The sequence below is a fragment of the Alnus glutinosa genome, chromosome 6, assembly GCF_958979055.1.
Source record: "Alnus glutinosa chromosome 6, dhAlnGlut1.1, whole genome shotgun sequence".
Taxonomy (NCBI): Eukaryota; Viridiplantae; Streptophyta; class Magnoliopsida; order Fagales; family Betulaceae; genus Alnus; species Alnus glutinosa.
The window spans coordinates 28,751,949-28,777,650 of record NC_084891.1 but is presented as its reverse complement, the minus strand read 5'-3'; the positions used below and the strand labels follow the sequence as shown (position 1 = coordinate 28,777,650).

Here is a 25,702-nt window from a genome sequence, read left to right as displayed (position 1 = left end):
ATGCTGCTGAGCATGTTGACATTAGGCAGCAGCACAACGATTGGCGGTAGAAAGCAGAGAGGTTGAGGAAGGATGCAGGATGGAGTGTGTGAAGACGGGAGTGGCAGAAATGAGCATATCTGGCTTGGAAGAATGAGGTGATGCTGGGCTGGGTTATGCTATGCCGTGGAAGAGACGATGATGAACGAAGGACCAGGATGATGGCATAGATTGATAGTGGTGGAGGTGCGGAGGAGAAAGGCTGGATGGGCGGCAATGTCATAGAGGGAGGAACAACACAAAAACAGTAGATGAAAAATAAAAAAATAAAAGAAAGAGAATGGAGGAAGGCCTCCTCCCCCGAAAAACCCACTAGAAGCGGTGGAAAGCCTCACGAGGGAGGGGGAGTTTTCTCAACCGGAGAGAAGTAGTTTCTAACCCTTCATTTGAATCTTGGAAATAATGGGAAATATAAAAGAAAATCTGTATTACCAGGAAACCAAAATACCTTATCCATGAATTACGATAAAATTTTGAATCTAATAATACTATTCACTCCCATACAAAAAGAAAAGAAAAGAAAAGAAAAGAAAAAAAGAAAAAGAAAAAGAAAAAGGTGTGTATTTACTATTTGAGCACAACAAACATTGAATTGGACAGGAATAAAAGTGAATTCTGTAACAAAGTGAGGGCCGTGCGTGTTAAAACTCGTCACATGCACTCAACGACTCAAGAGTCAAGTCTGGAACTTTCGCGTCCAAACAAAAGCACCCCCTCTCAGTTGCAAAACCCAAAACAAAACGTCAAAAACCCATGTGAGATGTGGGAGACACGCATAGAGGCACGGTTCAAATGTGAAACCATTCCAGTATGCTGGACCCCACCACCGACACCCCCCCCCCCCCCCCCCCCCCCCCCCAAATACATTTTTCATTTCCATTTTCCCATCTATTTATTTTCCCTCCCTTTCGATCTTTACGGCTACGCATCACCACCACCTCTGTACCGCACTTAAATAAGCGCCATCTCTCTCATCATCTCCTTGCCTCATCATCATTCATCACTTCTTCTTTAAAACTCCTTCAAGTCTCTTTCACACTCTCCCAACTATAATACACAAGACGGAGCCCAACCTAGTCTTCAACTCTCTCGTTGGAAAATGCCGCTAAACTTCGCGGCAGGAGCTGCTCTTACTGTCCTGCTATGTCTCGCCGTTTCTCTCTTTGCATTCGTTGGGGCTGAAGATCCCTACAGGTTCTTCGACTGGAATGTCACTTACGGTGACATATACCCACTCGGTCTTCGCCAGCAGGTTTGTAAATTCAGATCTGATCAGATTTTGGTTCAATTTTCATCATCCTCTTCGATCTAATCAAAAAATTACACTAATGCCGTTGTAGGGAATACTCATCAACGGCCAATTCCCTGGCCCGGATATTCACTCCGTCACCAATGACAACCTCATTATCAACGTGTTTAACAGCTTGGACGAGCCCTTCCTCCTTTCCTGGTACACATCCCCCCTTCTCTCTCTCTCTCTAAAGTAGAAAATATCACGTTCAGTGATTTGCGCGCCCTTCGTAAAAAGACAAATCTGCCCAAGTCACCTTAAGGGTACATTTTAATTCTTTGTCCTACTGTAATGGCATATATATATATATATTTTTATATTAAGAGACAAATTTGCTCATGTGCTGGACATTTATTTAGTTTAGATCTGGCTACTTTGGTCGGATCAGATCATTATTTTTCATGTGTTAGCTTCATCGGAGCGGTACTTAAAACGGTAAAACCCCGTGACACAGTTTGTTACTGGAGGTTATAAACATTAGCTTAGCACTGAGGTTTCTATAAACAGAAAGCGACACGTTTATGCTTGACTGACGGGAATAGATGAGCGGATTAATCGGAAACATTTAAATGTTCATAAACCTACTTTATTTAGACTACACAATTTTGTGGTCGGTTCTATTCTATATTTAGCTGTCTTCCACTAGAGGACTTTTAGGATAGACCACCGACTCGAGGAAGGGATTTTGAGTCTCTGACCTTTGTCGATCTATGGGTTAAGCTGTGAAGGAAGCTCCAATTAATTTTTTACTATTTTTTGGTTTTGTTTTTTAAATATTAATTAAATTATTAAAGTTATCACTTTTTATCGGCTTAAAATTTTAGAACAAGTGATGATTAACACAATGTGAGTGTTAAAATAAGAATTAAATGATTAAATTTACAACTTTTTACCGCTTCAACTTTTAGAACAAGTGTTGATTTAATATATTTTATGTTTTCTTTGACACTGTTGGTTTGGGGCGTTTGATGTGGATTAAGATTTCTACAATTATTTGCTCGAATTTGAGAGAATTTAAGCATGTGATTGTGAGAGACCAGTTATAAGACACATCTGACCCAATAAAAATTGAGTTGTCTAACTATTTATTCGGTTAGGTAGTCTCATAAGTAATTTCTCACAATCACCAGTCCGAATTCTCTCAAATTTAAATATATAATTATAAAAAATCCTGATCCGTTTGATATTGGGCTCCCACTCCCTCTACCGCTACCTCTCCCTTCTCTTCGAATTTAATTTCTTGTAATTTTACACTACCTACTTTTAAAAAAAAAAAAAAAAAAAAAAAAGCTCGGGAAATGTCACTCAAAAGAGTGAGACAATCAGACAAAGACCTTTTCCCCTTTAATGTTGATTAGTTATTTTCTTTTATAGGTCATCTTAGGCCAAATTCCCAAGGCAATCACGCATGATTGGGAAGCAACCGGCCCCATTCATTACCCTGCACATGAAAAATCAGTGCTCATTGAACTTGGGCATGTGCAAAAAGTTAACTTTGAATGCACGCAAAAAATATACTCCTTTTTTGTGTTGCCGCATTCATTATTGTAAGAATAATAGTTAGTGATTTGCAAAAGAAATGATCGTTTTCTTGGTTATAATTGTAAATTTATTTCTGTTTTTGTTGGTGGAAAATATAGGAACGGGATTCAAAATAGGAGGAACTCGTTTGAGGATGGCGTGTATGGAACAACATGCCCAATTCCCCCAGGGAAGAACTTCACATACATTCTCCAAGTGAAGGATCAGATTGGGAGCTTTTACTACTTCCCTTCTCTTAAATTCCACAAGGCTGCCGGTGGTTTTGGGGGAATCAGGATCCTTAGCAGGCCAAGGATTCCTGTCCCCTTCCCAGATCCCGCTGGTGATTACACTGTTCTCATTGGAGATTGGTACAAGGCTAATCACACGGTAATTGGCTTCTTCCTTACAAAAAATCAAAAGATAATTTATTCGCAATACATAATTTATTAAAAATACTTGTAAATATCATGTGCTTTAAAAATATAGTCATTTTAAGAAACAGAATTGAGAGAAATTAGTCCGACCCATTTTTTTTTTTTTAAATAAAAAATGTGCTAAACTATTATAATGAAATGACGGCATTTTTTATTAGGAGGCTTTAATGCGATCAGCCACATGGGGCGGGCGATTTGCTGGGATTGTGACCATGAATGATAAACATTTTGACTTTTTAGTCATACTTCTGCACTTGCCAGCTGTTTTCCGGACCCTTCTTGTTGGAAAAACAGCTCAGGATAGGCAGTCGCAATACAGAATGACCCACTATTGATTTTTTGTTCAAAATATCATAGAACATACAGGGATGAGTTTTAACCTCTTGACCATATATGCTTGAAAATTATTCACTGATAGCCTTTTATTTTGATAAGTTTCTCTTTCTTTTTTCTTTTTTTCTTTTTCTTTTTATAAATCACAAGTTGGTATGCGAACCTATTAATGACTAAGCTCTTTATTTTGGACCATATTTACATGCTACTTTTCATAAATGTCTAGCCCACTATGACATGGCTTGCTACTTGCTTCCTGTAAGAGCCCATGTTTTGTGGACCGGAATTTCTAGCAATTGATTATCTTTTGCAACTGTCTGTCTCTAATTGACCGGCAGTTGAGAGAAGCTTCATCGAACAGGTGCAATCCAGACCCAATTCCGATCCATGTTTTGTGGGTCACAATCTCACACATGCTGTCTCCCTAGGTGAAAAAGACCAAAATGGTACTCTTTTGGAAATGGGAATGTTCAAGCGGGGCCTCATAGAACGTGTAGTTCCGTTCCATATATGTCCAACTTGTTGGCCACGTTCAGGACCAGCACGTATATATTATCATTTTGCAATAGAAGCCCAATCTTGTTCGTTTATTGATGGATTTGTGCATGTTTATTCATGCAGAACTTGACGGCTATTCTGGATCGCGGTAAGAAGCTGCCTTTTCCTGATGGAATTCTTATCAACGGTCGCGGGCCTGGTGGTGCCTATTTCAACGTGGAACAAGGTACCATCTCATTCCAAATCTACCAAATCTTGTCATATATGGGAAATTTCTGCTTCACTATTTCATTTTCTACCTTTGTCCAATTGCATTTATTTGCCCTTTTGTAGAAAAAAAAATAAAAAAAAAAATTTGGGACATGCTCTTTGGACTTGGTAAGACTTGCATTCTGCGATATGTGCACACGGGAGGCAAGTTAGGGTTTTAAAAGAAAATGATTCTTGCACAATTCATATATACAACTCTTACATAACCCAAGACATAACGGTGGGACTCATGCATGTTGGGACCACAGGTCCCACCAATGTGTTTTGGGTTGTGTAAGTGGGTTGTGCAACAAACACATCCCGGTTTTATTTAAGTAATTAAAGATGCGTGACACTCTCAACTTGCATTTGACACAAACCAAAGCCATACTGTGCAAGGCTTGGGTAAATCTATGCCAGATTTTGCAATTATAGTTAGATTAGGATTTTTTTCATGGACTTGATTTGGAGGGTTTGTTTGGTAAAAATATTTAGACTTTTTTTTTGGGAGGGTAATATGATATAAAGGTGGAACCGTGGAAGTAGTTTGTGAGTGTTTGTGTTTTGAGTTGTTTGTTAATTTTTTTTTTATTAAAAAATAAAAATAAAGTTCGCTTAAAAAGTGTTGCCAAACAAGCCCATTGATACTTTTGCATTCAGAATGTCCTAAATCACCTTCATTTTATTTGATCCAACAACTTACCCAATTTTTTTTTTTTTTAATTAAAAAAAAAAAAATTCCAACAATTGATCAACAACGCTTGCACCAAATTAATATAATAAGTTTTCTTTGATGAAAATTTATTTTGGCTCATTAGAGATCCATTAAACCCTATTCACGCCTGACCATACATTCTGCTATGATCTCTATTTACAGGAAAAACTTACAGGCTTAGAATTTCAAATGTTGGGTTGCAAAATTCCCTCAATTTCCGCATTCAAGGCCACACGTTGAAGTTGGTGGAAGTAGAAGGAACTCACACCCTTCAGACTACTTACTCCTCGCTTGACGTTCATGCTGGCCAATCTTACTCCGTTCTAGTTACGGCGGATCAGCCTGCACATGACTATTATGTTGTGGTTTCCTCTCGATTCACATCTCAAATCCTCACCACCACTGGTGTTCTTCATTACAGCAACTCCGCCGGCCAAGTCTCAGGCCCACCCCCCGGTGGACCTACCATCCAGATTGACTGGTCTCTGAACCAGGCCCGCTCTATCAGGTACTGTAATGACTTAAGAAAAACGTTTATCATATCACTTTGATTACCCTCTTTAAGAGTACAAAAGAGCACAAATTATTATTTTTTCCTCCAAGCAAATTGTCACAAACTATTTGCTTTTCATGTATATGAACCTAACGAACACATAAATTCCAGGACTAATCTTACTGCAAGTGGACCAAGGCCGAACCCACAAGGCTCATACCACTATGGCCTCATTAACACGACCAGAACTATCAGGCTACAAAATTCCGCTGGTCAGGTCAACGGCAAGCAAAGATACGCAGTTAACAGTGTATCATTTACCCCAGCAGACACGCCCCTAAAGCTTGCCGATTACTTCCAAATTGGAGGAGTTTACCGCGTTGGGAGTATATCTGACAACCCTACTGGTGGTGGAATCTACCTTGACACATCTGTGATGAATGCTGACTACAGAGCGTTCATTGAGATTGTGTTTGAAAACCCAGAGGATTTGATTCAGAGCTGGCACCTTGATGGCTACTCTTTCTGGGTTGTTGGGTAAGCTCACTATCCATGCTTGAGTTTTTGTGTTATATGGTCTTATCTTTTGTGTATGCTTCATGAGGTTGATTTGCGAATCATTTCTTGCCTTTTTCTTGCATTGATTAATATCCAAAAACTTCGTAATGCAGTATGGATGGAGGACAGTGGACTTCAGCTAGTAGAAATCAGTACAATCTCCGAGATGCAGTTGCACGTTGCACCACTCAGGTGAGGTTCAGCACCATTTTTGCTTGGAAAATGTAGCCAGAGAGCCACATTCTCTTGAGTGGCCGTGTCGCGTCAGCTTAAAAAAAATATGTTAAACCTCTTTCTTAGGATGCTCGGTCACTCCAACCAAACTTTTGGATGGTCAAAGCATCCTTGGAGCCATTTGAGATGGTTGCGACCACCTCCAATGAGCCATCACGACCACAACCGACATGCAATTTAGTGGTTGGGAGTGGCGCCAACAAGGAGGAGAGAAAAATTAATATAATAATGTTTGTTGCTTTGTGATTGCAGGTATATCCCAAGTCATGGACAGCTATATACTTGGCGCTCGATAATGTAGGAATGTGGAACTTGAGATCTGAGTTCTGGGCACGACAGTATTTGGGACAACAATTTTATTTACGGGTTTATACTACATCAACTTCACTTAGGGATGAATTCCCCATTCCAAAGAATGCACTTCTTTGTGGTAGGGCTCAGGGCCGACACACACGACCCCTCTGAGCTAGTTGAGCTAACAATAGAAGGATCCACATGCAGTTGGGAAGGGATGGCCCGTCTACCTTTAGTTGGAGTAAGAGTACGGTGTTGCTTGCAATATTATTATTATTATTATTATTATTGGGTTATTTAATGTGATAATGCAAAAGTGTAATTAGGACTCTAAATGACCTTAGCTCAAGGTCACATTCTTTTCTAGAAGTACTGTATCCCCTTTGTTCTCATTCAATTTTCATTCCAACATTATAATTATATTAAGTGAGACAATTCTCTTGTTGCCTTTCTAGTTTTTTCATAATTTGTTCCTACCTTTGGATTGTTAAATCTCCTAAAAGTTTAAATTGATAGGAAATATTTTTTCTTAACAAATGAGGCTTAATACGTAAAATTAATATTTGAACTCAAGACTTATATTCTGATGTCGTATTAAATCACCACTTGTCTTAAAACTTTAAGATCATACAAAATTGTAAATTTGATTATTTAATTAATATTCTAACACAAATATGATGTAAATAATGAAGTATAAAAACTAAGCAAAATATTTGTTATATTTAGTTCATTACAAATAACCTCACCGATTCTCATATTGGAACACGATTTTAATTTCAAATTTTAACCTCGTGAATTTTGGTTTAGTTATATCAATCACTTATTTTGTAATTATATTTTTAAGCTTAACCAATCACGCCATATATGTATTCCAACAATCGATATGAAAAGGTAAAATGTTGTTTTTTTAAACCACCCGGTTAAGTTGTTAGAATGTGACAAAACTTGGGAACTAGATCATTTCCATTTCAAGTAAAATAGTGATGAAACATTTTATGACCAATGTTTTATTTTGTTGCATTTAACAGTATACATTATATCACGTAATGAATATGTTGTTACGTCATTTAAAATTGTAAAATGATACACCGTTAGATGCCAAGATAAATAAATAAATTCCAACCATCAAATGGCTACTCCCTATTTTTATTTGAAATTAAGAAAATCATTTTCCCAAAACTTGGTACTATGTAGCCTTCTCATCCAATTGACATTAGACAGCAAAACAGGAAATTTTGTTTTTAGTCATTTGATTTTTGTTAGATTGAAGGCTTATTTGATGGCATTTAAAAATTGTTAAATCCCCAATTATCTTAAAAATTTAAGTTGATAAGAAATAATAAATTTAATATATTAACGGTTTATTTCATGTGTTAGCTCAAATTTATTTTAAATAAGTAAGACTTAACACATGAAATATTTTAACTAAAATGATAGATAAATTGTAGAGGCAGGGTTCAAAGACTTTTTCTCTAATACTTTGTTAAATTACAAATTCACTCAAAAACTTAAATCGATCAAAAAGTAAATTTAAATTTTTAATTAATATATCAGGTTGAAAAAAGCGAAAGCTTGGAGAAAGGAAGTTAAAAATAATAAGTATAATGCTAGATACCATCCAATATCCCACCACTATTTCAATATGCTAACGTTGCATTGTCAATCTACCATTGATTGTTTGTTTAACAAAAGTTGATCCAAAGGTAAATTGAAAATGAAATAGTGGTGGAATAATAACATAGTATATAGCGTTAGGCTAAAAATAATATTAACGTCTAGAGGAAAAGTTAAAAGGAAAAGAGAATTGCTAGGTGTATTAAATCATTTACCAATAGATGATACCAAGATGATGTGGAGCTTATTAATTGGAGATGATCAAAACAATTAATAAAAATAAATGCTATGGGTACCAATGAATAAGTTCCACGTCATTTTAATACTCATTTATTGGTGAAAGATTTAGTACCTCTAACATTTCTTTAAAAAAAAAAAAAGAAAAAAAAAAGGGAAATCCTTGGAAATAAAATAAAATAAAATAAGTAGGCCCATTTAAGGGGAAATTGGCGAGAAGAGCTCAGATAACATACTTCTCGGCCCACCTTGCGCTTGTCTAGCCCACAGCAATCACACGGTTATTTGTGCGGTTATTTTTTATCAGATGGCCCAGAGATTGGAAGTGGAGCAACGGAGCGAAGATTAACGTAGAGTCCATCAAGATTCAAGACTATTTTACCACCAGAACCCCATAGAACCTAGTGCTTGTTAGTCTTTACTAGAGAGAATCCCCGTGCGACGCCGTACTTAGTTTCGGCGGGATCGAGTCCTCTCCAACCTTCGCTATTCTTCGAGATCAGGTAATGGCGTGACTCAACTTTAGGGTTTCGTTGGGTTTTCTGAAAGTTAGGGTTTTTAGTTCGTTTTTCGTTTCTATTTGCAGCATCGAAAACAAGCTTTAACTGCTAATCTCACTCTTAAATCCATAATAGTAGTGTGGTTTGAGGAGAACTTTCTTTGGTCCTTTTTCGTTTGTTTGTTTCTTGAGAAAATGAAAGAAAGAAAAAGAAAATGCTGAAAATCATCATATATTATCATATGAAAAATTGTATGCTTGTTTGCAAAGTGTTCAAGTGCCGATTAATTGTGTTAATCTTGTTTCAGATAAATTACTTGAGCATTTCGGTTCCAGCTAACATCATTTACAGCCCTTTCCATGGCGGTATGTTAAATGCTGCTAACTCGTTAAACTAATGTTTTTTTTTAGTTATGATTTTGGTATTATTGTTTGTTTTCAATATCTTTGACTTGCTTGGCCAATGTTTGTAGCTCGACAGAATTTTTAAAGATGAAGCTAGTGAAGAAAAGGGGGAGCGTGCCAGAATGGTGAGTAGAATGGGAAAGTGATAGGTGTTCACCTTCTTTTTTTTTTGGAGCTATAATATTGGTTTATGTGTTTAAATTTACTTGGGTAAATTTGGATAAACGTTTTTGTACTCTGAACCATGTGAATCTGTCTTTTGTTTGATGTGTTCAATATGAACAAAATGTCTAAATTGATTTCTTTTTGTATTTAGGCATCATTTATTGGTGCAATGGCGGTTGCCGACTTGGTCAAGACAACCTTGGGGCCAAAGGGCATGGTAAATTTTTTCATACTTGAGTGTTTTGTCAAATGAGATGATGCTGTTCTTTTAGGCCATTAGCTCAGTTTTTAATTTATGGCCTGCTTGTTGATTTGTATTTTTCAGGATAAAATTTTGCAATCAACTGGTAGGGGACGTGAAGTCACCGTTACAAATGATGGTGCCACGATTTTGAAGTCCCTTCATATTGACAACCCAGCTGCTAAAGTTCTTGTTGGTATCCTTGCATTTGTTCTTTTGCTAGATGACATGGCTTGTGATTGTCATGGTTCGGAATTTTTTTTTTTTTTTTTTTTTTTTAGGTTATGATAAATAATCTTTTATGTGTTTGATAAAGATCTTTGTTTGAGCAAATGGTGTGTTTTGTACAAGTATCTGTTGATGGAACTTTTACTAGTGTGATTTACCTTGTCTACATTGAATATGGTAATGTGACAAGTGGGAGTTTATTGATTAAGATATCACTCGTTGGTCATCCTTAATTCAAGCCTCTAGACATTTCAAAAGTTCAAGATGATGAAGTTGGTGATGGGACAACTTCTGTTGTTGTTTTGGCTGGGGAACTCTTAAGGGAGGCGGAAAAGCTTGTTGCAGCAAAGATACACCCAATGACAATCATATCAGGTCTGGGCCAATTGAGGCATGCCCTCATTCTATAGTCTAACTTGCTTTCCAGCTGATTTTTTTCATAAGTGTAAAAATGTTATATTCGGAGAATATTTTGGAAGTTACTTCACTCTGCTGCTAGCTGTGAAAGAAATGCTGCCAAGCTGATCAATCGTTCTCTTTTGTCTCAACTTCTGTTTCTATATTGAACCCTTTTGCATACATTTTTCCATTTCTTCATTTGTTCTTATCATAATAAATATGTCCGGTACCAGAGTTTCTAATAATGTATTTTCTTATTTAGGTTACCGAATGGCAGCAGAATGTGCACGCAATGCTTTGTTGCTGAAAGTCATGGATAATAAAGAGGATGCAGGTACTTTTTATTGTTCTATGTACACTTCTTATACCATTTTGTTTTACCTTCAATGGTTCCTTTATTGTGGCAACTGCTGTATTAGTTATCCTGTTTCCTTGAATCAACTTTTTGTTTTTATTGGGAACTTTTTGATAATATGAACTGTTCTGGACGAGGATGGTTACTTACAGACTAAGCTAGATGTATAAATATGGCGCTTTAAACAGGGACTAGAACTTCTAACTTGTGTGACCAGGCCTTACGTTTCTGCACCCTTCTGTGCATAATTGTATGCTTAATACATTTCCATACTGGATTATGCAGAGAAATTCAAGTCAGACTTGATGAAGATAGCAATGACTACTTTGAGTTCCAAGATTCTCTCTCAGGATAAGGAACATTTTGCGAAACTTGCTGTAGATGCTGTTATGAGGCTAAAGGTAATTATGAGGCTTATGTTGTAGGGAATAGCTCTAAGTTTGTGATCCAAGTCATCCTTTTTTTAAGTTATCCTTGTTGAGTTCTTTTGACTATCTGGTCACATAATATGGTGGCTTTGTCTTTCTATTTTTTATTATTCTTTCTGATATTGCTGTTGGAAATGGCAGGGTAGCACAAACTTAGAGTCCATCCAAATTATTAAGAAGCCTGGAGGATCACTAAAGGATTCCTTTTTAGATGAAGGGTGAGGCATCTAAACTTGCAAGCTTCTCATATTGTAATTATAGCATGTGCTGAGATAAATAGGCATCTTTTGCCTTTGCTAGGCAATTGGCATAAGTTTCCTTATTTTAAGGCTAACACAGGGTTTTATATACCTTTAAGTGATGTAGAAGTTCTGCAAATATCTTTTTTATGGGAAGTTGCTACACTTTATGTTAGAATCCATTTTTCTCTTGTTAATCAACTAATGATACGTTCTGCCACTTTAAAGGGGATGAGTTACTTCCCTTTATCATTTCTTCTTGATGCTACGTTGTAGGTTTTCCCATGAAATGTTTGTTCTGAACGGGAGTTGTATGTTTTTTCAGGTTTATTCTTGACAAGAAAATTGGTATTGGACAACCGAAACGCATAGAAAATGCAAAGATTTTGGTGGCAAACACTGCGATGGACACAGATAAAGTGAAGATCTATGGGGCTCGTGTCCGTGTTGATTCAATGGCCAAGGTTGCCGAGATTGAAGTGGCTGAGAAGGAAAAGATGAGAGAAAAAGTGCAAAAGATTATAGCTCATGGCATAAACTGCTTTGTCAACAGACAGTTAATTTACAATTTTCCTGAAGAACTCTTTGCAGATGCGGGTATACTCGCGATTGAGCATGCAGATTTTGATGGCATTGAGCGCCTTGCTTTAGTTACTGGTGGTGAAATTGCATCAACTTTCGACAATCCAGAATCAGTCAAGCTTGGGCATTGCAAGCTCATTGAGGAAATCATGATTGGCGAGGACAAGTTGATCCACTTTTCTGGTGTTGAATTGGGTCAGGCGTGCACAATAGTACTTAGAGGTGCAAGGTATGTTATTTGAATTACATAGTTTACATTTTGATTATGCGGCTATGTCGTCAAAATTTTGTTTTGGTGTTTCTGTGCATGTTGCTGTGATGAGACATGCACATTATATGGAATGCAATACTTCAGTCACTGGTTTGAGTTATTGTACAAATATTTCAGCATTCATTTACCTACTCCGTTATTTAAGTCTGGAACTTTATTATCAAAGTTCAAACCATAAACTTTCAAGAAACCCCTTCATTAAAGCGGCATGTTGCGTATTCAATTCTGGCAGAGCTACCAGGAAATGGGTGTTCAGTATAAGGGATTTAAGCTGCAAGTAGTTGCACTTGAAGTTGGGTCATGTTTTCCCATGACTTCACCATGAAGCGAATAGAATGCATGCATGCTTCTATTAGTGTGTGCCACTGGTCTAGCTATTCTTTGCTTAGCTTAATGGTTTGTGAGGCAGATATACACTGTTCTTCTGTATTGGTAGATCTTCTTTTATCCTGACCGAGTTCCAGTCTTGGTATTGGTAGTCTAGCATTTTCAACAAGACTAAATTTACTTAAAAAAAGAAGAAGGTAGTCTAGCATTCACACGATTGTTTTCTCCATCAACCTTGTTATTATGTTTTTCTTTGGCGTATTATAGATTAAATTTTGTTTTGACATAGTTGCTGAGAGCCTGAGACTGCTGTTCTTTTGATTTAGTTTATGAATAATATATCCTGTATCGTTATAAACTGTTTTGCAGCCACCATGTGCTTGACGAGGCTGAAAGGTCACTGCATGATGCCTTGTGTGTGCTGTCTCAGACTGTCAATGACAGTAGGGTTTTGCTTGGAGGTGGGTGGCCTGAGATGGTGATGGCAAAGGATGTGGATGAGCTGGCACGGAAGACTCCTGGGAAGAGGTCTCATGCTATTGAAGCTTTTTCACGGGCACTTGTGGCCATTCCAACAACCATCGCTGACAATGCTGGTTTGGACAGTGCTGAGTTGGTTGCTCAGCTCCGTGCAGAGCACCAGAAGGAGGGATGCACTGCTGGGATTGATGTCATCTCTGGATCTGTGAGTATCTAAAATGGAAATTTTTGTTGGATTGTGTGTTGTGCCTATCTGGTATGACGTTTTAATATGGTCTAGCTTGGAAAGTCACGTACATTATGCACTATTGATTGATTCACGAGGGGAACTATTCATTACTTGCTACTCAGGGTTTTTTTTTTCTATTTTTTTTTTGTTTGGGGGGGGGGGGGGGGGGGTGGTTGGGACATTGCTAGGGGTGTGCAAAACCCGCAATCCCCGCCCCGCCCCGCAGCACCCGCCCCACCCCGCCCCGCAGAGGACCGGGTTTTCGAATTTTTTTGCGGGTTAGGATCTTAATTTGAGAAATTTATGCGGGGCGGGGCGGGTTGCGGGTTTAGCCTTTTAAAAAACGCGGGTCCCCGCACCGCCCCGCCCCGCACCGCACAAAGGGGAAGAAAAAAAAAAAAAAAAAAAAACTAGCTCTATAGTTTAATTTCATTGTGTGAGAAATATAATTTTTATGGTTCAATTTCATAGGATGTTAAAGTGTACACATTTTTATTGTATTGTTATTTGAAATAATATTTTCATTACTTTTGGAAAAGACAAGAAAATTGATTACATGGAATAGTGAAATATTATAACTTTTTATTCTTTACATTTATTCAATTATGCTTTGTTGATTGGAGAAAATAGAAATCATGTTTCTTAGAATTTTATCTTATAATTAATAGGGCTTTTAGTTTAAAAGGCTAATTCCATGAAAAATATTCTTGAATGGAAATATAAATTTAATTTTTTATTTAAAAAACTAGTATTTTGTTTGAATTTTTATTTTTTACAAAATAAAATCAAAATTACGTAAATGCCACTTCAAATACCCGCCCCGCCCCGCAATACCCGCAATCCCCGCCCCGCACAAACCCACCCCGCAGTGATCCGCCCCGCACAGTTAGTATTTATCAAGTGCGGTTTGCGGGTTGGAAATTTCCAACCCGCAAAGGTGCGGGGCGGGGCCAAAAAAGGCGGAAACCCGCACCGCCCCGCCCCATGCACACCCCTAGACATTGCCATAGTCATTAGGATATATTGTGAGATTGGCTGCAAGGGATCTGTAACTCCACTTTTTTCGTCTCTTTTTCTAAATGAAAGATTACAAAGGCCGAGACTGATTGAGATTCTAGCAATTACTTCTCTAGTCATAGATCCACAATATTCGATTTCTGGAATTCCCTCTGATCTACAATATTCGATTTCTGATGTGATTAGTACACCATGGTTTTGGCCTATGTTTTCGTTTCTAATTGCTTGGAAAGGTATTGATTGTTGCTTGCTTATCTATGAAGTTGCTTCTTCTTTTTTTTAACTCCCGGTGGCAATTGATGTCATGACAGGTCGGAGATATGGTACAACTAGGAATCTCTGAAGCATTCAAAGTCAAGCAGGCCGTATTGCTCTCTGCCACCGAAGCTGCTGAGATGATTCTCAGAGTTGATGAAATCATCACTTGTGCTCCTCGGAAGAGAGAAGACAGAATGTGAAGATCCAGTGGATCATTTGGCTAATTAAGGACATCTGTGATTTGAATACTGTATTGCTTTGGTGGATGGGACGGTTGTGGAAAAACTGGTTTGCAATACGGCCTGGTTTTTTTTTTGGTCTTTTTCGTTTGCAGGGTTTGAGGGAATTGTTGGAAAGGCTATAATCATCTGGGATGTTTTCGTTTTGTCGGTGAATTTCTCCTTTCTGTTGCTTTGTTAAGCTAATGGCAGTTATATGTGCAATTTTGATGCAATTCTCATTTTGGGAAGGGCCGTGAAATGGGGCTCCTGAGTTCTGTGTTTGAGAATCCAACATCTTAATAGACAATGTTATGCATGCCTCTACTAATGTGATTTAGCCGTCTTAAATGTTGGAATCTTTTGAAGCCTGCGAATTGATAAGAAACCTTTCTCGAAGTTCAGAAGTTCTCTAAGGAGACTCTCCAATGCTTGCTGTAATTCTCCTTGGTTGTTCCATGGTTTGTCTTCGATACCGTAAACCAGCCTGAAAACGGTTTTCCCAATATCCTAACAGGTGACTGCTCTTCTGTATGAATTGCGGACCCTTTTGTTGGAGTTAGAATCTAAGAACTGATCAACTCTCTCTCCCTTTCTAGTTAGGCAAACATGGGTGTGTTAATCTCAGTCACTATCAAATTTAATTGTGTAGTGATTAATATGGTCAATGTTATATGAGCTTATGCGAGAGTTCACTTGATACTTTTATGTCAAATACAAATTAAATTTAATTATTTAATGGCTGATGTTGTAAGTATCACATGTATTTAATCATTCTCTTGTGATGTACCGATTTACAATAAGCTTCATAGGGTTTAAAAAATAGTTTAAAATTCTACGTAGTAAGCATAAATGACAAATAACTTTCCATCCCAAACTTTCATTTAATTTTTTTACCAAAAATTGTCATAATGCCACATTAACAACAATAATAATACATGTGTTCCCTCTACTAAAGAATAATATATATATATATTGAAAAGTTTGTAGGTGGTCGGACCACCCAAATTAGCCAAAGGGAGTAGTCGAATCTTCAATAACTATTTCGGTCAAAATTTCAAATGGAAGTTTGAGACAGTTATTTGTTATTTATGCTTATTACCACGTAGAGTTTTAAGTTGTTTTTTAAACCTTACAGAGCTTCTTGTAAATTAGTGCAATTATGTGAACTGATTTTTTTTATTTTTTATTTTTATTTTTTTTCTGAATTCGTTTGTAAGAAATTTATAATAAAAAATTGTAATATTTCTGACGATCAAATCAATAACCCTATGTGGGCAGCACCGGCCCAGCTTCAGTCTAAGCCCAACACGGGGCAAGTGCCAAGGCCAGGCTGGCTCCGGTGCATATGTTAAGCCCAAATACAAGCTTACGGCCTACACTGTCCAGCAAATAAAATAAAAAAAGAGCAAAAACAAATACACCTCGATGGTCGTTCCGTCAACTTGTCTATCCAAAACCGATAGGAGTACTTTTTTATTCTTATTAGTTTTTGGGAATCCAAACTGAAATTCCATCTGGATACATTTAGCTTTTGCAGCGGTTGGGAGGACTGAAGCACCATCTAACGGCCACCGATGGCGGACACTTCAGAAATTGATCCCGACCTTGTTCGTTCGTACAAATTCCCTGAGGTATGTCTCTTCTCGATCCCTCCTAATTGGTTTGGTTTTCTTGAAGATTGTTTGCTTGTTGCTTAATATTCTTTTTACTTTGTTGCACATGCGGGATCGATGGACCTCAGACGACATTCACCTACACCGAAAGGTGAAGTTCAACTGTAACAGTTCTAAGCGTCTGTGATGTTTATCATTTCTTTGCGATTGGCATGTTAATGGTATATTTGTTTGTGATCAGAGATGTAGTGCTCTATGCGTTGGGCGTTGGAGCGTGCGCACGGGACGCCGTTGATGCGGACGAGCTTAAGTATGTTTACCATGAAGATGGGCAACAATTTGTTCAGGTATTGTTAATTTATCCACTATTGAACTAAACTAGTGCTTTCTAGTTATTTTCCTATGAAATTGAATATATATTATTGTTATTATCACGACTATCATAGATTGATTTTGTTGCTAAGTTATGAAGAGTGTGTTTGGCCCAGGATTTCGCAGGTCTTTTTTTAAACAAAATCGCGAAAAGTGTTTCTACTGGGAGTCCATTAAAAAAATTATATGTATTTTCAAAATCGCGTGATTTTAAATGCCGAACTCTTATCAAACGTTTAATTGTATTTTGAAAAATTGCGTTTTCAATAACTGCGTTTTGAAATCGTTATTTTTTAAAACCAAACAGACACTTAGCATGTTGTTGGTTATTATATAGTTATGATATATATCTTTCTTTGTAGGTCTTGCCAACATTTGCTGCTCTATTTTCGCAAGGATCAATTGGTTTTGAACTGCCAGGCTTGCAGTAAGTACTAATGGCATCTGAGACATTGGAAGGTTTCGCTTTACATGTTTCGAATGTAAAATCAACTTTTTGAGTGATTCAGTATTCTCCTTGTACAGTTTCTAGCGTTTTTGGTACGTGGAGGAAAACTAATGGGCATTTCTGGTTTTTCCTTGCTACCAGATTCAATCCACGTCTTCTACTGCATGGACAGCAATACATCGAATTACACAAGCCGTTTCCTTCAAGTGGTTGTGTATGATTTCTGACTATGACTTGAAGCTGTTAATGATGCTTCATAATATTCCTGAATGTGTAGTACTTTTGGCTTCCTTCTGTCTGGTCCCATGTGATCCGACTCTAGAATTTGGTATAATACAGAATTTGGTGGAAATTAAGCCTCTCTCGTTCCTGTTGGGTCTATATAGTGTGTCCACACAAAATGTTGATAGTTTGTCTTTTATTAGCTATCTACTATAAATTGTAAAATCTTCATTAGTTTTTTTTCCTTGTTATTTCTTTTCCGGTTGTTTCCTTAAGATTATATTGAATTTCGTACGTTACTATATTGTTGATGCAGATATACAATAAAGTCAGTCTTGCAGGATTGCATGATAAAGGTCTGTATGTTAGCGGAAACATTACTAATTTAGCAAGTTTCTGTGTTATACATATATATTTGTGTGTGTGTGTGTGTGGTTTGTATGAATAAGGAGTTGGCCATCTTAAATATGCTTCGGTGCTGTTTATCAGAATTCTTCTATATGAAGTGAGAAATAAAGGTGTGCTTGAGAGAATGGCTGATACTTTTTGTAGCTTCTCTCTTCCTCCCCCCCCCCCCCCCCCCCCTCTTTTATTTTGGTTAAAGAATGTAGTGGTGGTTTCGTAAGTAGTGATCCAGGGACTTCTTCCTTGTTTTAATTCTGTTTAGGTAAAGCAGCCATTCTTGAGATCGAGGCAAAAAGCTATGAGAAAGATTCTGGTGAATTATTGTGCATGAACCGGTAAGTTCTCTTTAAACATCCGGTCAACTCTCCTGTGCAAGTGACTCAGCTAGAATATTTCTTTGCAGGATGACTGTTTTTCTGCGGGGTGCTGGTGGCTTCTCAAAATCATCTCAGCCGTATTCCTACACAAACTATTCATCCAACAAGGTTTCAGCTGTTGAAATCCCAAAAAGTCAACCATTTACGGTGTTTGAAGATTGTACTCAACCATCTCAGGCATGTATCTTTGATTTCATTATTGCTGGAACTGGAGCTGCATAATGGCTGATTATTAATACCTTGGTTTTGTTTTAGTTTATATGCTATAAATTTTGTCAAATCCATTATTCTGAATGTGGAGAGAGATTTATATAATAATGCTATTTTAGTTTTGTTATGCAGGCATTGCTGTATAGGCTCGCTGGTGACTATAATCCTTTGCATTCAGATCCTATGGTTGCAAAAATTGCAGGGTTGGTACTTCGATAGTCCCCTTAATTGCATAACTGATCTTTTATTCAAGTTTTGCTTTCAATTTGGAACTGGTTTTTACACTCACCATTATGATCTTGTTTTTGTCTTTTTGGCTGGGTTTGGACTTCAAAGAAAGCAAATTAACAACGAAATATTTGTTATCTTTATTAGCCAGAAAATCTAGCTGGACTTCAATCTTCAATCACATGAATCAAACCTGCGAAGTTGGTCTCAACCACTCCAGGGACCATTTACGCAGTCAACTAGTGTTCTACATTTATAACTTATTGAAAGACATTAGGTCTATATCAATAGGAACTAAGTTCACTATTTGCTTGTTCGAATCCAATTTTGTCTACCTGATCATTAAAGAGTGTGATTGGAGAAATTATGCATCCACATCGCATTTGAATGAGCCTGTTTCTGTTGTACACTTGAGGGTTTTATTGGGATTTATGAAATGACTTTCTAGCGTGGTTCACCGTCATTTTGTGGTCACGCAAAATATCCAAATGAACCCTGAAGTGTTGTGTTTACCTAACTTCTTTCGTTCTAACATTTTGTGTAGATTCTCACGCCCAATATTGCATGGGTTATGCACACTCGGGTTTGCAGTAAGGGCAATCATTAAATGTATCTGCCGAGGAGACCCAAACTTGGTCAAAAGCATATCAGCACGGTTCCTTTTACATGTATACCCTGGAGAAACTTTGATCACTGAAATGTGGCTTGAAGACTTACGGTAGAACCTTTTTTGTGCCATTCATGAGAACATGATTTTTTTTTTTCCTCTTTTGGTAACCAGCATGGATTCAAATATTAACTTCTATGAGTCTTCTATCTAAATGCATGGGAAAGTGAGATCATTGTTGAAATCTGCAGGGTTATATATCAGGTGAAGGTGAAAGAAAGAAACCGGGCTGTGCTATCTGGCTCTGTGGATGTCCATCGTTTAACTTCAGCATTGTAAATTAGTTTAGTGGATAATAAACATACAGACCTTTGATTCTATTTCCATGTGGTCAAAATAATATGTTCTGGAGTTTGCTGTCGGGATACGAGCGGGATAAAAGCCTAATACTGTTGTTTATAATAGTATGCAAGAAAGAGCTTTTGATAATCTGAGGGCACTCATTTGTCATGAGTTTTTCTCATCTCTTAAAATTAGTGTTTAAAGTTCAATTCCGATCCTCTTTCACAAGTGGCTACGCAAATCATGTCTGTATTTGATCTGTTCATGCCCTTACTGATTTGATTGTATAATCTTCATTTTCGTGTGAAAAATGCTACATGTACTTAAACTTTTACAAAGGGTATCCGTAGCATTTCTTTTTATTAATTGTTTTGATTATCTCAAATGAATAAGCTTCACATCCGTTGATAAGATTTCTTTTGTAAAAGTTTAAAGTACATGTAATATTTCTCTTTTTGTATATGATTGATCCAACTACAACCCTCTCAAGTCCAAGTCATACACGGGGCTTGGATTAAAAGGCCCATCCACATAAGGCCTTCTCGGTGATAAGGCCCACAATGCATGCCCGTTTCGGCTTAATATTTCTGGGGTCCTCTTCTCCATTTGCGGGCCCTCAAAGTAGGAGCTTTGATCCTGTCAAAATATCACATGAGAAATTCCATCCGCAAGTATGAAACTCATTTTGGCTAAAGCTTATAAAACGTACAAGATTTTGGGCAAACAACTTAATTCTATTGAACATCATGGTGAGTGTGTGGTGAGAAACTTCCCGTGCTTGATATGGTCGGGAAAAATAAAAAATAAAAAAAAAAACTCAACTTTTTCAAAATAAAACGTTTTTCATTGTAAAGTTATTTTAATAAATCTAGTGAATTTGATTCTTATCACGAATGTTATAAATCTAGTGGTTCGATACCTTGGTGTTCCCTTATCACCAAAAGGTTGACAACTGCAGATTGTGAGGGTCTAGTTGCTAGGATTTCTGGCTGAATCGATCCTTGGTTGGTCAAGAATTTATCTTTTGCAGGCTGGCTTCAACTCATCAATTCAGTTCTTTTGTAGCCTTCGAGTGTATTGGTCCAGAATTTTCATTCTTCCAAAGAAAATCATTCATTTTTTGGAGCAGAAATTTAATAGATTTCGTTGGAATGGAAAATATGTAAAAGTTAAGGCCAAAGTTTCTTGGGACAAGGTGTGTGCTCCTAAGAAGGAATGGGGCTTAGGTATCAAAAAATTGGAGGTGTGGAATCAAGCTTCTATGCTGGTTCATATTTGGAACTTGTTTGCTAGAGCCGGATCCATTTGGGTGGCTTGGGTGGAAAATGTGTGGTTGAGAGGAAAAAGTATTTGGCAAATACCTATTCCCCATACTAGTTCTTGGAGTTGGAGGAAGATACTTAAGCTAAGGCCTATTGCTAAGAAATTTCTCAGTTTCAAGGTTGGTGATGGCTGCAAAATTTTCCTATGGTATGATTCATGGCACCCGGTTGGTTGCCTTCTAGATAACTACAGATCCAAAGTAGTGTATGATGCAGTCCCTACTATTGGTCCTAAATTGTCCTCTATTATTAGGCATGGTGAGTGGTATTGGTCCAATGGCTGATCTGACAATTTGGTGGAGATTCAAAGTAGATTACATGAAGTTAATCTTGGGTCTGAAAATGTTCCTATATGGAATTCCAGAAGTGGTATTTTTTCTTGCTCTGAAACTTGGGAAAGGTTAAGGGTGAAGTTCCCTACTGTGGATTGGCATGGCATAGTTTGGTTCCCCTTAGCTATTCCGAGACACTCTTTCATTCTTTGGTTGGCATTTGGAGAAGCTCTCACCACCAGAGAAAAGCTGATGATGTGGGGCTTTAATTGCTCTAGTGGTTGTTTATTTTGTCATGGTCACATGGAAAATAAAGAGCACATGTTCTTTAGGTGCAGCTTTAGTCGCTGAATTTGGCGTGCTCTCATGCACGATTCTTGGGTTGTCAATCCGTGAAGTGGTTTCAAGCCGAAGTTAGTGGAAAAAGCTTGTTTTCTGTTATTTGTAAACTTTGTTTTGGGGCTACTGTGTACCACTTTTGGAGACATAGGAATGATCTTCTTCATGGAAACATTCCTCGATCTGAAGAAGGCATTATTGCTAAGATCAAGTGGCATGTGAGGGGTAGACTCTTGGCTAAAGGGAAAGTGAAGATTGTGGGGAGCAATATTGGGATTGTTCATTCCTGGAATCTGCAGAATTTGATTTAGTAGTGTTTGTTTTAGTTGCTGGTCTGTGTGGTTGTGTTTTTGTGTTAGTAGCAGATTATGTTTTTTTTTTTTTTTTTTTTTTTTTTTTTTTTTTTTTTCTGATTGCTGATGTGGTATTTTGTAGATTGTGTAATCTGCTCTTTTGGGTATTCTTTTCGAGGGGCTCTTGTCCTTGTCTAAATTCTGGAATCTAGATTTTTCTGGAGTGTATTGACTCTTTGTTTGGGCTATGAAGGCTTTTATTCATTAAAAAAAAAAAAAGTTATAAATTATCGTCCTATCCATAGAAAACAACTGTATTTTATTTTTACTTTTTTGGGTTTACTTTTTTCCCGAGTATATGGAAAAAAGAAAAAAAAGAAAAAAGAAGAATAGGGGATTGGAAAGGGAGGTGTTGGATGGAGATTCTTGCAATTTTTAAAAAAGTAATTCTATATACTATATCATTATTTTACCAAGATGATGTAATAGTATTCATTATTCTTTGATTTTTTTTCTTTTAGTAGGGTTGATTTAAGCGTTGTTGAACACTGTAATTTCAGTCTAATGGAACCATATTTTTATCTCACAACTATTTTACCCAATTAACGTATGATTTTTAGCACTACTCCTTAAAATTCCAACAATTTGTGTTTAATGAACAACGAATAAAAAGGTCAAGTCATGAAGAAATAAGAGAGTCTCATCAAACTCCAAAAAAAAAAAAAAGAATAAGAAAAAGAAGAAAGAGAAAGAAAGAACAGAGGCAAAATATTTTCGTGCCGTTACCTATAATATGATTGAGAGTAATAGAACCATTTCAATCATGAATTACTCCCAGAACCTTTTTATGAGTAGTTAACCACCTTCTCAGAGTGGCCAAACCACTTTAAGGGGTAGTTGACTACTTTTGATTATCTTTAAAAATCTTAATTAATGTTGATTATCAAATAATGTGTCAATTATAATTGAAATTTACTATTTAAAAAAATGTGTCAGCTCATAGGCCGTCGATATAAGGCTTGAGAATCATTTTGAAAATGAAAAAAATAAAAATAAAAATTGAAAAGTAGAGTATTTTCCATATTTTTATTAGTTATTTCTCTTATGATTAATGATGTGGCTCTTTTTCACTATTGATTGATTCACGAGGGGCACTATTCATTACTTGCTACTCGGTTTTTTTTTCTATTTTTTTTTTGTTTGGGGGGGGGGGGGGGTGGTGGTGGTTGGGACATTGCCATAGTCATTAGGATCTATTGTGAGATTGGCTGCAAGGGATCTGTAACTCCACTTTTTTCGTCTCTTTTTCTAAATGAAAGATTACAAAGGCCAAGACTGATTGAGATTCTAGCAATTACTTCTCTAGTAATAGATCCACAATATTCGATTTCTGGAATTGCCTCTGATCTACAATATTCGATTTCTGATGTGATTAGTACACCATGGTTTTGGCCTATGTTTTCGTTTCTGATTGCTTGGAAAGGTGTTGATTGTTGCTTGCTTGTCTATGAAGTTGCTTCTTCTTTTTTTAACTCCCGGTGGCAATTGATGTCATGACAGGTCGGAGATATGGTACAGCTAGGAATCTCTGAAGCATTCAAAGTCAAGCAGGCCGTATTGCTCTCTGCCACCGAAGCTGCTGAGATGATTCTCAGAGTTGATGAAATCATCACTTGTGCTCCTCGGAAGAGAGAAGACAGAATGTGAAGATCCAGTGGATCATTTGGCTAATTAAGGACATCTGTGATTTGAATACTGTATTGCTTTGGTGGATGGGACGATTGTGGAAAAACTGGTTTGCAATACGGCCTGGTTTTTTTTTTGGTCTTTTTCATTTGCAGGGTTTGAGGGAATTGTTGGAAAGGCTATGGCCCGGTTTGGCAACATCTTTTCCCCAAACCCCCCCTCCCCTCTACAGTAAAACTGTACTAATGTAGGATTTCAAAAGCGACTGTCTGGCACTTGGATTTTCCCATTTTACCCTTTTTCTTTTTTTGCCCTCACTCTTCTTTTGGCAAAAACTGAAACGAATTCAGTGTCTCAGTCGATGACCTTCTTTCCCCCATCCCCCCTGATTTTCCCCCTTCTTCACTGTAGTAATGCCGTATGGAACTCCATTGTCCCATTTGTCCCCGAAATACTGAAGCCCTCACTCACATTTTCAAGAATTCTTTCATCCATATCCCTAATTTCTCCCTAAACAGTGATGTAGCAGATGTCTCCTTTCCGTAAGCATCTCCACTGGGTCCTGATTGCTGCGGTCGAGGAGGGCGCACCATGTGGGTGTGCAGCCGCCCCATCAATGTCCAGCAGTCATCACCTACTCCTTACAGAATGCAGTAGGTTTGCCCTCACTCTTCCTTTTGCAAAAACTGAAACGAATTCCAACTTCACAGTCGAGCATTTCTTCTTTCCCCCATCCCCCCTGATTTTCCCTCTTCTTCACTGTAGTAATGCCGTATAGAACTCCATTGTCCCATTTGTCCCCGAAATACTGAAGCCCTCACTCACATTTTCAAAAATTCTTTCATCAATATGCCTAATTTCTCCGTAAACAGTGATGTAGCAGATGGCTCCTTTCCGTAAGCATCTTCGCTGGGTCCTGATTGCTACGGTCGAGGAGGGCGCACCATGTGGGTGTTAAGCCGCCCCATCAATGTACAGCAGTCATCACCTACTCCTTTCAGAATGCTATAGGTCTGCTCAGTATATCAACCGTGCGATACGGTTCAGCACTTTCTTCGCACCCATCGTCCCACCCATCCCCTCAACCTCTGGGATTTCGATCCTCAGAAGCCTACATCACTGCCCTATAAAGGAACCCATCGTCTTCCAAAAAAAAACAACGACCGATGGTACATAGCTCTTTCAAGGGTTTTCTCCCTGAAATTGCGCCCAGTCGACCCAAGAGCTTTGCCTCCGGTGGTGCATTTCGAGTCAAGCACTCCACGACGCAGACGACAACGGGTCCAGCAACTAGATCACGGTCAAAGGTTAATTTTCACATTCTTCGGTTATTACTTTGATCTCCCTCTTTTAGTGTGTTCATTAGTTTATAAATTTCTTTCTTAAGTTTCGGTGGCTGTATATTTGATGGGATCTGTGATAATCAGTTATTCTACACCTTATTTGCTGGCTTTGATGATGGGTTCGAGTTATTTAGCCTCAAGAGAGGCATTTAATTGTGGGTTTACTTGATTCAGTGGGTTTGGGTTGAAACTTATTTTGTCCTGGAATTGTTTTACGTTTGGATTTGTGTTTCATCAGTAATGTTCTCTCATCATTTCTATTTGTCATATTTATGTATATTCTATGGCTCGGATGGGACCTTGTGGTTGTTGATTGTCTGGATTTTCTGCAATTTGATGGTCAGTTAGTATCACATACAGTACATATCATGTCATGGTCTTCTGCATGTGATTTTGATATATAAACATAACTATTCTGCAACGGTTCTTTTTGGGCTGTTGCCTCATATTGTAGTTTTTTCGGATTTTCACGCTTTTTTTAGATCGTTTTTTCCTCTACTTGCTAGGCTTCTCTCTTGTATACTTCTTGTGAACTTAGGTTGTGCCTTTGCACTTTTTATTGAATTTGTGATTACTTTATATATATAGAGATATAAATAAAAAAAAAATAAAAAAAAATATTATACAACAGTTGTGGTGATGAGCATGTTCACTTCCTTAATGATTCTGGTTTTGTGAAGTCATTCTTCATCACTTTTACTTCATTTCTTTACATTATTGCACTTGATATATCTGCCATCAAATTTGCAAAAGCATTCTATGAAGA

At 37.5% G+C, this 25,702-nt stretch overlaps 3 protein-coding genes across 4 annotated transcripts; all 3 read left to right on the top strand.

Moving 5' to 3' along the window:
* The first annotated feature begins 949 nt into the window (after nt 1-949).
* On the top strand, nt 950-7,110 carry LOC133870882 (L-ascorbate oxidase homolog). The gene is made up of 8 exons (XM_062308139.1): nt 950-1,291; nt 1,380-1,489; nt 2,971-3,241; nt 4,243-4,345; nt 5,246-5,591; nt 5,748-6,113; nt 6,248-6,326; nt 6,621-7,110. The coding sequence occupies exons 1-8, from the start codon at nt 1,139-1,141 to the stop codon at nt 6,831-6,833; spliced, it is 1,641 nt and encodes a 546-aa protein (XP_062164123.1). The 5' UTR covers nt 950-1,138; the 3' UTR covers nt 6,834-7,110.
* Nucleotides 7,111-8,855: 1,745 nt separating this feature from the next.
* LOC133870509 (T-complex protein 1 subunit beta) lies at nt 8,856-23,770 on the top strand. 2 transcript variants are annotated; one of them, XM_062307668.1, is made up of 12 exons: nt 8,856-9,016; nt 9,321-9,378; nt 9,486-9,542; nt 9,734-9,799; nt 9,908-10,019; nt 10,298-10,426; nt 10,713-10,784; nt 11,091-11,206; nt 11,375-11,451; nt 11,798-12,283; nt 13,022-13,337; nt 23,468-23,770. In XM_062307668.1, the coding sequence occupies exons 2-12, from the start codon at nt 9,373-9,375 to the stop codon at nt 23,612-23,614; spliced, it is 1,584 nt and encodes a 527-aa protein (XP_062163652.1). In that variant the 5' UTR covers nt 8,856-9,016; nt 9,321-9,372; the 3' UTR covers nt 23,615-23,770. The 2 variants fall into 2 exon arrangements, with proteins under 2 accessions (XP_062163652.1, XP_062163651.1); XM_062307667.1 differs by lacking the exon at nt 23,468-23,770 and adding an exon at nt 14,690-15,090 and having other exon boundaries at nt 8,858-9,016.
* LOC133871949 (enoyl-CoA hydratase 2, peroxisomal-like) lies at nt 16,296-19,828 on the top strand. Its single transcript, XM_062309423.1, has 11 exons — nt 16,296-16,488; nt 16,599-16,621; nt 16,712-16,817; nt 17,205-17,269; nt 17,432-17,504; nt 17,829-17,868; nt 18,180-18,252; nt 18,321-18,471; nt 18,637-18,707; nt 19,277-19,450; nt 19,591-19,828. The coding sequence occupies exons 1-11, from the start codon at nt 16,432-16,434 to the stop codon at nt 19,676-19,678; spliced, it is 921 nt and encodes a 306-aa protein (XP_062165407.1). The 5' UTR covers nt 16,296-16,431; the 3' UTR covers nt 19,679-19,828.
* Nucleotides 23,771-25,702: the final 1,932 nt, after the last annotated feature.